The sequence below is a fragment of the Pongo abelii genome, chromosome 5, assembly GCF_028885655.2.
Source record: "Pongo abelii isolate AG06213 chromosome 5, NHGRI_mPonAbe1-v2.0_pri, whole genome shotgun sequence".
In the NCBI taxonomy this organism is placed as follows: Eukaryota; Metazoa; Chordata; class Mammalia; order Primates; family Hominidae; genus Pongo; species Pongo abelii.
In genome coordinates, this window is record NC_071990.2 from 71,022,949 (window position 1) to 71,035,809 (window position 12,861).

Here is a 12,861-nt window from a genome sequence, read left to right on the forward strand (position 1 = left end):
CCTCATTCTGGTAAACCCACAACCTTCCAGCATGGACGTTACGGCCATCATGAACATGTGACAGTGCTGCAGAGATTTTGTTTATGGCCGATTTTGGGGCCAGTTTAATGGCCAGATTCTGGGGGGGAGGGGGCTGTTCCCAACATATCCCCCTTATTTGATTTGCAAAGCGATAAAAGCAAAGGCAGCTTTGTCACGGTGAGCTACTTCTTGCAGGAGTCAGGATCTGCATCTGCAGACTATACAAAGACAAACAACACAGATTAAAAGCACAATCATCATTGAAATCACAGAGCTTCCAACTGTTTTTATCCATTTTAATGGGTTACTAGCTGCTAATCTGTCTGCAGCTCCTTCAAGCACTCCAGTTCCTGGCATTAAGGTCAGGTGTACCTAGGATGCTTTAAATATTTGTTCTTTTAATTTTGCAATATCCAAAGACAAGTTTGTGGAGTGTCCTTCTAAATGCTTTTTTATTCTTTCCCAAATTTTGATCTTATTAAGAGCCATTAATAGTTTCCACAAATCCTTATGTTTAGCTTCTATAACAGGTCATATCATTTGAGGTTGAGGTGCCACTATACCGCCATGATTCCAGATAGTAGGAACTCTTGCCATACTTCTTATCATTTCTACCATCTGACCGTTTTGTTCAGACCATCTGAACATAGTGTGACCGTGGCACGCGGACTGAGAGGTGCAATTCAAGCTAAACATCCCCTTAGGGGATCAATCAATAATGATTCCATAGGAATCGTTGTGCAGCACCTCTGCCTGTTCTGCATGCAATCTTCCAAAACAAGTATGTCCATTTTTTTCTGGCTAGGTTCAATTTTGTTTACAAAAAGGTTTTTGAGGGTGGAATGCCTTGATTATAGGAGCATTTTTATTGTAAATACTGAGATCAGAAAGCATGTGTAACTGCGTCATAGAGTGATTACATCGAGGCATTATTACTGGCCAAGATTGATAAATATGCCCAATAAGGATAATTGTTCTCTGTGTCAGCCCTTGTTGAAAGAATACTCATGGCAGTGGTGATCACTGCTATCATAGCTACCATTAAATTACTCATTGTGACAGGTTTTCAAACCTTGCAAATTTTTTTCTAGTCCCATACCAGGGCCATACCCCATTTCATGCATCATATGTTGACTTTGAGGGCTATATAATTGTTCTGGAATTAGAATGTGTGCTCCCCATTGTTGTAATAAATCTCTCCTCCACAAATTTATAGGTACAGAAGTTATAATTGGTTGAATAGTCCCAGGTTGTCCATCGGGCCCTTCACAATGCAAAATATAACCACTTTGATATACTTCAGAGGCTTTACCAACTCCAACTATGTTAAATTGAGCGGGTTGAATTGGCCACGTGGACAGTCAGTGCTGTAGAGAAACGATTTAAATGTCCACTCCTGTGTCTACCAAACCTTTAAATTTCTTTCCCTGAATAGTTATTTCACAGGTATGACGTTTATCAGTAATTTGGTTTACCCAGTAAGCTGCTTTGCCTTGTTTATTTGTGCTTCCAAATCCTCCTGTTTGTTTAATTTCACTTTCTCCCATTCCCACTTATGGCACAATCAGGAGCTGTGCTGTTCACTTTCCTGGCTCTGCTTTCCAGGGACAGAAGTAGATATAACAATTTGAATTTCCCCATTGTAATCTGAATCAATGACTCCTGTATGTATTTGTACCCCTTTTAAATTTAAACAAAACCTGCCTAGAAGTAATCCTGTCATCCCCGCTGGCAAGGGTCCACAGACTCCTGTTGGGACCTTTTGCAGGGGTTCCCCAGGCAGAAGGCTCACAGCTTTTGTGCAGCATAAATCTACTGTGGCACTACCGGCTGTGGCAGGGGACAGACATTTCACAGGGATGAGGGAATGGTCTGAGCTGGAAATGCCCCGGTTTGGAACGGGGCCCAGGATGGGCCCCTCATGGCGTTTCCCGAAATCGGGTTCCCATCGTGACACTGATTAGCCCAGTGTTTTCCTTTTTTACATTTTGGACATATTTCAGACTCAGCAGTTTTCTTTTTTCCCCTATCTGGCAGCCTGACTTGCTGATTTTTTCTACATTCTTTTTTAGTATGTCCATGCTTCCCACAGTTAAAACAAGCTCCAGGAAATGGAGTATTTCCTTTATCCACTCAGTCCTGCTATTGCCTGTGCTAGCAGAGTAGCCTTATGCAGATTACCTCCGATACCATCACAGGCCTTGATATAATCAACTAAATGTGCTTTCCCGAATGTAAAAGGAAAAGGCTCAAATGTAGCTATAATATTTCCCTGTTGATCTGCGGGGTGTATTCTAACAGGGAACTGCCAAGCCTCTAAATCACCCTCTCATCTAGCTTGCTGAATTTCTGCCTAAATAAAACTAAGAGCGGTCATTCAAGGCGCTGCGCGAACAGTCACTGAGGCAACTACTTTTCGCCCAGTGTCCTCTGGAAAGGGAAGATCTGGAGGGTCAGGCCACTCTTTTTCTTTAACATAATAATGAGGGGATGCAGAAGGGTAGGCAGGAACCTCTCCCTCCTTTGCCACTTTAGCTGGCAAACAAACCTGCTCTGTAACCTCTTCTGTTACTTTGTTGTACTCTCCTTCCTCCTCATCATTAGTGTGAAAATGTTCCAAGGTGGAACGAACCGGAGCCCACACTTGTGCCATTGTTACCCTGATGCTTCTGAGCTCCCCTTCTTACTCACCATGGGGATGGCTTTAAGAGTACTCGAGTGTCCTCCAGCTTAGTTCCACGTTCTCCAACCGTCGCTCTGGCGACCCTTTGACCTGGATTCGAGCCCCCATGATGGACGCCACTTGCCAAGACCAGTTCGGTGCTAACCCAGAGGTGCTAGAGGAATTAAAGACACACACAAAGAAATATAGAGGTGTGGAGTGGGAAATCAGGGGTCTCACAGCCTTCAGAGCTGAGAGCCCCGAACAAAGATTTACCCATGTGTTTATTAACAGCAAGCCAGTCATTAGCATTGTTTCTATAGATATTAGATTAACTAAAAGTATCCCTTATGGGAAACAAAGGGATGGGCCGAAATAAAGGGATGGGTTGGGCTAGTTATCTGCAGCAGGAGCATGTCCTCGAGGCACAGATCGCTCATGCTATTGTTTGTGGTTTAAGAACGCCTTTAAGCGGTTTTCCACCCTGGGTGGGCCAGATGTTTCTTGCCCTCATTCTGGTAAACCCACAACCTTCCAGCGTGGGTGTCATGGCCATCACATGTCACATTGCTGCAGAGATTTTGTTAATGGCCAGTTTTGGAGCCAGTTTAATGGCCAGATTTTGGGAGGCCTGTTCCCAACAGGGTTCTTCCCTCAAAATGGTTAATATAGAATGGGCTTTCCCTGATACATTCTGACAGAGAGGTGGCTTTCTTTTCATATTTTAAATTTTTTTTTGACAATTTAAAAATTGTATATATGGAGTACAATGTAATGTTTGGACGTATGTATTAAATCAAGCTAATTAACGTATTTATCACCTCACCTACTTTTTTTGTGGTGAGAACATTTTAAATCTATTCTTTTGGGAATTTTGAGATATACAGTACATTATTATTAACTGTGGTCACCATGCAGTGCAATAGATCACTAAAACTTACTACTCCTGTCCAACTGCAACTTTGTACTCTTTGACTAACATCTCCTCTTTTCCCAATCCCCAACTCCCAGCCTCTGGTAAATACCATTCTACTCTCTGCTTCTATGAGTTCAAGATTTTTAGATTCTACACGTAAGTGACATTATACATTATTTGTCTTTCTGTGCCTGGCTTATTTCACTTCGCATAATGCCCTCCAGGTTCATTCATGTTGTTGCAAATGACAGAATTTTCTTATTTTTTAAGGCTATGTGTAGTATTCTGTTATATATATATATACTAGATTTGCTATTCATTATCTAGTCATCCATTGATAAACACTAAGGTTGCTTCCATTATCTTAGCTATTGTGAGTAATGCTGCAGTGAACATGGGAGGGCAGATATCTTTCTAATATACTGATTTCAGTTCTTTAAATATATACCCAGTAGTGGAATTGCTGGATCATATGGTAACTCTATTTTTAGTTTTTTGAGGAACCTCTATAATGTTTTCCATAATGGCTGTGCTAATTTACATTCTCACCAATAGTGTGCAATGGTTCCTTTTTCTCCACATCCTCACTGACACTATCTTTTCTGTTTTCTTTTTGATAATAGCCATTCTAACGGATGTGGGTGATTCTTATGGTATTGATTTGCATTTCCCTGATAAATGGAGATGTTGAGCATTTTTTACATATCTGTTAGCCATTCGTATGTCTTCTTTTGAGAAGTGTTTATTCATGCACTTTGCCCATTTTTTAATTTGGTTATTTGTTTTCTTGAAGTTGAGTTGTTTGAATTCCTTATGTATTTTGGATATTAGTTCCTTATCAGATGTATGGTTTGCAAATATTTAAACATTTTTTTCCCAATCTGTGGGTTGTTTCTTCACTCTGTTAATTGTTTCTTTTGCCCTGCAGAAGCTTTTTAATTTGGCATAATCTTATTTGTCTATGTTTGCTTTTGTTGCCTATGCTTTTGGGGTTATATCCAAGAAATCATAGCTCAGAACAATGTGATGGAGCTTTCCCCTTGTGTTTTCTCCTAGTAGTTTTACAGTTTCAGGTCTTATGTATAAATCTTTAATCCATTTGAGTTGATTTTGTATATGGTATGAGATAAGGATCTAATTTCACTCTTCTGCCTGAGGATATCCAGTTTTCCCCACACCATTTATTGAAGAAACTGTCCTTTCTTCATTGTGTGTTCTTGGCACCTTTGTCAAAAACCAACTGACCATAAATGGGTGGGTTTATTTCTGGAATTCTGTCCTGTTGCATTGGTTGATGCGTTTGTTTTTATGCCAGTACCATGCTGTTTTGATTACAATTGCTTGGAAATATATTATTTTGAACTCAGGGAGTGTGACCCTTTTAGTTTTTTTGTTTGTTTTTTTGGTTTTTTTTTTTTTGAGTCAGAGCCTCACTCTGTCTCTCAGGCTGTTAGTGCTGTGGTGTGATCTCAGCTCACTGCAAACTCTGCCTCCTGGATTCAAGCAATTCTCATGCCTCAGCCTCCCTAGTAGCTGGGACCACAGGCACATGCCACCTCGCCTGGCTAATTTTTTGTCTTTTTAGTAGAGATGGGGTTTCACCATGTTGGCCAGGCAGGTCTTTAACTCCTGACCTCAAGTGATCCTCCTGCCTTGGCCTCCCAAAGTGTTGGAATTACAGGTGTGAGCCACCATGTCTGGCCACTTTCTTCTTTTTGCTCAAGATTGCTTTGACTATTCAGAGTATTTTGTGGTCCCATACAAATTTTAGTATTGTGTTTTCTATTTCTGTGAAAAACGATGCCAGATAAATGCAGACTTTTGTTTAAATGTCTCCAAATTTTGGCAAACACATATTGAACACTTAACTGTGTGTAAACCAAGGATTGTGAATGTACGCTATGAATAAGACATGGTCTCTATGTGGAGGAAGTTTAAATTGAAGCATGTGCCACTGTTTAGTATTAATTTGCTTTTATATCGTATACCTGTATATTTTAAAATAGCAATATTTTGCTTGATCTTAGTCAAAACCCTCGACATGGGAAGTTGAAGAGTTCCTAGAAAACTTTGCTTTCCCCCTGGGTTTCAAGGTTCCCGCTGATTCCACTTCAATTTTTTTTCACAGTTTTCTCATGTTTTCAAGCACTCCTCATCTTAATCTTAACAAGTCATCTAACTTTATGGAGTTTTCTCATGCCCCTTTAAAGCCATATTGTGACTTTTAATGTTCCAAATTTGACTGACCTTTCATTTACTCTTTGTGATCTGATGATATATCTTTTCCAAGATGACACCTTCCTAGAATAATAGTAATTAATATATTTATATTTTTAATGTTTGCATTATTTGCAAATTTAATATCTGAAACCACTCTCTAGGATATTATTGAAGAAAAACAAACATTAAATATTCACCTCCTCAGTATATATCTAAACTTATCCCTAATTTATGTTGATTGAGCTTTTGGTAATTTTGTGTGTATAGGTGTAGTGTATCCTCCATTACATACACAGATTTGCAGTGTGATGATGTTATAAGACAGTCATATTATAGTTTTTACTTCATAATCATCTTTTTCTTAAAGTTATTACTAATGTTTGGTAGATTTTTAAATATATGTATGCTATTTCAAAAATCTTTTGGAATAAATAAGTAAAAGTACATAAACAAATAGCTCTGACCTGGAAAAACAAAAAACAATTCTTTAAACCAACTGATATCTTCATTTTGTCATTTATAGAATCCAGTTTTTAAAAACTATTTATAATGGATCTTATATTTTCTCAAAATTACATTATAAGTAATTATCTTTTTATTTTATAAAAGAAAAAAATGAGCCAAATGAAACAATGAAGTTCTTAGATGCTTTTCTATTTCCACAGGTTGCTATTACATATAAAGTAAGAAATATTATATGTATTGTATCTGTTTCTTTCATTTATCTTTATATATACTGGGTTTCTCTTTTGGTTTTATGCCATGCTTATATTTGATATGTAAGCCTGATTTTTTTTTCCCAACAACGGTAAATGTTATGGGAGACTGATATAATTAGGCCAACTTTATTATTTTCATATGGATACAAATGTGGAAGTTGGGGCATTGCATATTGTTAAATATGTTTTGAAATAACTTCCTTGTTTATTTTGCTTTAGTTTTTACCAGATTCGTTCTTCTATGAAAATTCCATCAAGAATTCCCCACAGAGTAGAAGCTAGTTTGTTGCATGCAACAGGTAAGCCAAGGAATACGTTCAAATTTAAAAAGTAATCTGAAACAACATTTTAATGGTCAATAACTTTTAATAAATTTTTTTTCATTACAGATATAAGATACCAAATAACATCATTATGATAACCATTGTAAGAAATATATTTGGGGCCTCAGTAAAACAGATTTGATTATAGATACTCTGTCTCCTTCTTAGATTTCTTACAATGAGCACATCAAAGAATGTATATTAAAGTTTCATGAAAACAAACGTAGGATTGGTATCCATTATATCATATAAGATGCAATCTAAAAAGATACGCAGTAAATGGGAACATATAATTTGACTTATGATTATAAAGGTGTTTTATGATAAAGTTTTATGGTATGCGTTTTGAGGACATTTTTTAAACCAATTTTTTTTTTCTGGATTAGGTTCTCTAATTATGAAACAGAGCCAAAAGACAATGTAGGAAGGTATGAAATAGACATGTTACAGCAGCTTTGTTAGTTACTCATATTCTAAGGAGAGACACCAGCATTAAAGGGGTTAAGTTAAAACTGGTGGCCCTGACATAATTAGTGGTCATTTTTCAGCTTTCCCAATGCAATATATGCTGTTTAGTTAGAAAATGAACCAGTTAATGAAACATTCTAAAGAGTTATTATGTAAGCCTAATATGAATTACTAGTTTTTAAAGCACCATAAAAATAATAAAATACACCTAACACTAGAGCTATGCTAAGCATAATTCAGTCCATTTTGAAATTTTAAAAAACTTGTTGGGTATTTGAAGTGTTTAGGATTATCTTTTTATCATACGATGAATACTAAAATGTTGTTTAATGTTAAATTTTTTATTTTTATTTTTTATTATTATACTTTAAGTTCTAGGATACATGTGCACAACATGCAGGTTTGTTTGCATATGTATACATGTGCCATGTTGGTTTGCTGCACCCATTAATTCGTCATTTACATTAGGTGTTTCTCCTAATGCTATTCCTCCCCCATCCCCCCACCCCACCACAGGGTCCAGTGTGTGATATTCCCCACCCTGTGTCCATGCGTTCTCATTGTTCAGTTCCCACCTATGAGTGAGAACATGCAGTGTTTGGTTTTCTGTCCTTGGCAATAGTTTGCTGAGAATGATGGTTTCCAACTTCATCCATGTCCCTACAAAGGGCATTAACTCATCCATTTTTATGGCTACATAGTATTCCATGGTGTATATGTGCCCCATTTGCTTAATCCAGTCTATATTGATGTTCATTTGGGTTGGTTCCAAGTCTTTGCTATTGTGAATAGTGCCGCAGTAAACATACGTGTGCATGTGTCTTTATAGTAGCATGATTTATAATCCTTTGGGTATATACCCAGTAATGAGATTGCTGGGTCAAACGATATTTCTAGTTCTAGATCCTTGAGGAATCACCACAGTGTCTTCCATAATGGTTGAACTAATTTACACTCCCACCAACAGTGTAAAAGTGTTCCTATTTCTCCACATCCTCTCTAGCACCTGTTGTTTCCTGACTTTTTAATGATCACCATTCTAACTGGTGTGACTCATTGTGGTTTTGATTTGCATTTTTCTGATGACCAGTGATGATGAGCATTTTTTCATGTGTCTGTTGACTGCATAAATGTCTTCTTTTGAAAAGTGTCTGTTCACATCCTTTGCCCACTTTTTGATGGGGTTGTTTGATTTTTTTCTTGTAAATTTGTTTAAGTTCTTTGTAGATTCTGGATATTAGCCCTTTGTCAGATGGGTAGATTGCAAGAATATTCTCCCATTCTGTAGGTTGCCTGTTCACTCTGATGGCAGTTTCTTTTGCTGTGCAGAAGCTCTTTAGTTTAGTTAGATACCATTTGTCAATTTTGGCTTTTGTTGCCATTGCTTTTGGTGTTTTAGTCATGAAGTCCTTGCCCATGCCCGTGTCTTGAATGGTATTCCCTAGGTTTTCTTCTAGAGTTTGTATGATTTTAGATCTAACATTTAAGTCTTTAATCCATCTTGAATTAATTTTCATATAAGGTGTAAGGAAGGGGTCCAGTTTCAGCTTTCTACGTATGGCTAGCCAGTTTTCCCATCACCATTTATTAAATAGGGAGTCCTTTCCCCATTTCTTGTTTTTGTCAGGTTTGTCAAAGATCAGATGGTTGTAGATGTGTAGTGTTACTTCTGAGACCTCTGTTCTGTTCCATTGGTCTGTCTCTCTGTTTTGGTACCAGTGCCATGCTGTTTTGGTACCAGTACCATGCTGTTTTGGTTACTGTAGCCTTGTAGTATAGTTTGAAGTCAGGTAGCATGATGTCTCCAGCTTTGTTCTTTTTGCTTAGGATTGTCTTGGCAATGCAGGCTCTTTTTTGGTTCCATATGAACTTTAAAGTAGTTTTTTCCAATTCTGTGAAGAAAGTCATTGTTAGCTTGATGGGGATGGCATTGAATCTATAAATTACCTTGGGCAGTATGGCCATTTTCACAATATTGATTCTTCCTATCCACGAGCATGGAATGTTCTTCCATTTGTTTCTGTCCTCTTTTATTTAGTTGAGCAGTGGTTTGTAGTTCTCCTTGAAGAGGTCCTTCACATCCCTTGTAAGTTGGATTCCTAGGTATTCTCTTGGAAGCAATTGTGAATGGGAGTTCACTCATGATTTGGCTCTCTATTTGTCTGTTATTGGTGTATAGGAATGCTTGTGATTTTTGCACATTGATTTTGTATCCTGAGACTAATGTTAAATTTTAATGAATTATACGTAGTGTAGAGTTTATCTTCCTAAAGACTGTTAAAATGCTCACAGAGGTCTGTTGCTTATGACAAATACACACACACACACACACGTATATATACATGTGTATGTGTGTGTATATATATTTTTTGTATATTCATTCATCTTAAAATGAAAAAGAATTTATTCTTGGCTTGGCATACGTGTCAATGTATATATTATTGCCATAATAGATCATCTTTTGTAAGTCTACTTTCACGAAACATAGAGGTAATAAAACAAGCTGACATGACATGACAGATTTGGTGTACTCTTTTGAACATCCTTGAATCTAGTAGACTAGATTTCTAGCTCAGTTTTATCTCCTAAAGTTGCCAGTTGAGGAAATCCTCAGATTTTAGTTTGTGAGATATCTTTCAAGATGGCAAGATACTTGACATATATTCCACAATGTTAAATAGTCTAACCACTTTTAAGTAATAAATTTTAAAGATATGTTTGTTCCTTATTATTAAAGTTTCAAGAGAAATAATGTCAAACCTATGAATATTAATTCATTTTTTTTGAAACGGAGTCTTGCCCTATCGCCAGGCTGGAGTGCAGTGGTGCGATCTCGGCTCACTGCAACCTCCGCCTCCCGGGTTCAAGCAATTCTCCTGTCTCAGCCTCCCAAGTAGCTGGGACTACAGGCGTGCACCACCACACCCAGCTAATTTTTGTATTTTAGTAGAGATGGGGTTTCACCATGTTGGCCAGGATGGTCGTGATCTCTTGACCTCGTGGTCCACCCGCCTCGGCCGCGCCCAGCCTGAATATTAATTCTTGACCACTAAAGTTGTCCTTGTATGAGAACCTGAGAGATTGTTTGAGATTGAGTTCATAATTTGTACGGAAGTTAAGATTTTTGTATTTTGTTTCATTTTAATATGGAATTAATGAGGTAACATTACTTTTTAAATGTTTGGATGTGAAATTAGTCAGTTTAACCCAGAAAAATCTAATCAATGGAGAAAAAAAGATAATTCTGGAAAGAGAAATGGGGAAATGGTAGAAAACAGACAAAATCAGATAAATTGTAAATTCTCAGTAAATGATTGATTCAAAGACCAAAAGGAAGTATGCTAGAAGAAAACATTTGCTGATTTCTAAATTTCAGTTACTATATAGTCTTACTTGTATCAAACTCAACTATCTCCTTGTTATGTCAGGCATGATTTCTCCATTCTTTCATTATTCCTTTTCTGAAAGAATAGATTTAGAAATTCTTTACATTTACAAATGAAACATTTTAAATCATTGAGTTAATCATTAATCATTTAGCATTTCTCTGTATCATACAGAGAATTGTTTCTACTTTGTTTTTCGCAGATTCCAAATAATTACCTCAGAGGACTGGAAATTTTAACTGTGCTTGGTTATTACAAATCAATTCCAAGAAAGATTTTGAATGTCAGAATTATTCTTTGGGAATAATGACTGGTGGACAAAAGTATCATTTGAAAATAAAATCTTGTTGGTTAGATTTTTAGGTTGGTGTAAAGGATATCATTAAGTGTCACAATATTTAATTTGGTTGATGTGTTTCATTAAAGACTATTTTCTTCATAATGTTAACTTACTCCTCAAGTAACTTCCTCTTTTAGTAGTAAGTTACCTTGCCCTAACTTCATGGAAACATTTCTCTACCTCTGCTTATTGACTTGTGAGCTGAGGATAAGGAAGGGCATCAGAAATAAATTGTGAAAAGATTTAACAGTAACCCCTGATTACTCTTCCTAGTCCAGTGGCCCTTGAGTGACTGTGCTTGCTGCTACTTGTATTACAGTTCAGTCAGGAGCACCCTTTTCAGGCGTGGTAGTGGCATTATCTTGGTTAACAATAGTTTAGAATTATGACTCTGGGCAGGAACCTCAGAATCTATTCATTGCAGTGATCTAAAGTCAGGTGTGTCATTCAGCAACTTCTGGACCTTTAAGAACACTTTTTATCCTGATAACTCAGAGTGGATGCTGTGTTTTAAAGAACACAGATGTACTTTATGGCAACAAGGAAATGTCCTTTCTTTGTTTTCATAGCATGTCACATCTTACAGATGTTTTTCCAAGGCTTTTTGAGTGTTTTGTCTTTAATAATTTATGAGCTAAATACATGACTGATACATTTTCTGTCAGTGACTATTTACTGCAGCAACGGAGCTTTCAGATCTAGTGAGCGTTCATTTATTATTATATTTGATAGTGACAGGGTGGTGCTACAGACTCAGTCAAGATTCTTTCCATACGTAGTTTCAGGGCACGAAATCATTCAGCCTTTATTAGGTTACACCTAATCTGTGCATTAACAATGTGAATATTGTGATATTTGTATTTAGACTCATCTTATACCAGAAATGTCTTCCATCTGACATTTTATTTTCCAAATGAGTATGTTTGTTCAACGTTGTCAGTTTTACCTTTACTCACCAGAAAAGTGGACATTTTATAGCTGCTCAGTCCCTTCTTTGTCTTTTGAGAGAAAAAAAATTCTAGAAAAGATAAAAATGAATTTATTTTATGGACAACCCTATTTGAACCAAGTTCCATGATCACTATTCTTCATCAACTAAATACTGGTTGGAAAGGATTTATCTTTTATAAAAATTAACAAATTATAATTCAATTTCTAGGTCATTGGTATGGCACAAATAATTACATATAATTAATGTTATTTACAAAGTAATGTTATTTTGACATGACAAACTGTGTCAGAAATGCCCAAATAGAGTACCTTCTCTTAGTCTTTTCCTGGGTACTTAATTTTTTTTTCTTAGTTATGTCTAGATTTAATCATTGCTGCTGCCAATTAAGTTTCTAGGTTCTGATACTATCGGTTGCATATAATAGACTATGAAATGTAGTGATCTGATAGTTTACTAGTATATTTAAAGGAAATATCTTTTAAAAATAAATAGTTTGTGGCAGACACCAGTCTATAAAAGGGAAGCCTGAGTTTGAAAATGATAGGCTTCCATATTAAATAACATGTGAAAATCTCACATATGTGAAAATATTATCTCTGTGTATTTTTTAATAGCATTATACCAGAAATTTTTAGAAGATTACATACTTTTAGTTAAATGATAGCAGCCAAAATAGCAAGCACAAAAACCAGATTTTGGACAGAAGAAGAAAGAAATACATAAAATCTCTTTCACCCTTTTTTCTCATTCTCTTTCAAAATAGCAAACTTTTACCTGTCATGTCTGAAATGTGCTAACAGATATGACTTCTCAAGATCTTTCATATTTCAAATATTATATCAATGTATTTTATT

General features: G+C 36.4%; 1 protein-coding gene across 23 annotated transcripts in view; it reads left to right on the plus strand.

Annotated features, from left to right (window-relative positions):
- FAM135A (family with sequence similarity 135 member A) overlaps positions 1 to 12,861 on the plus strand; it is a 153,676-nt gene that overhangs the window by 38,442 nt on the left and 102,373 nt on the right. For 21 of the 23 annotated variants that reach the window (NM_001133932.2, XM_054556975.2, XM_054556980.2 and 18 more), the window contains 1 exon segment: positions 6,758 to 6,837. In NM_001133932.2, the coding sequence (NP_001127404.1) occupies positions 6,758 to 6,837 (80 nt within the window). 23 annotated transcript variants of the gene reach the window in all.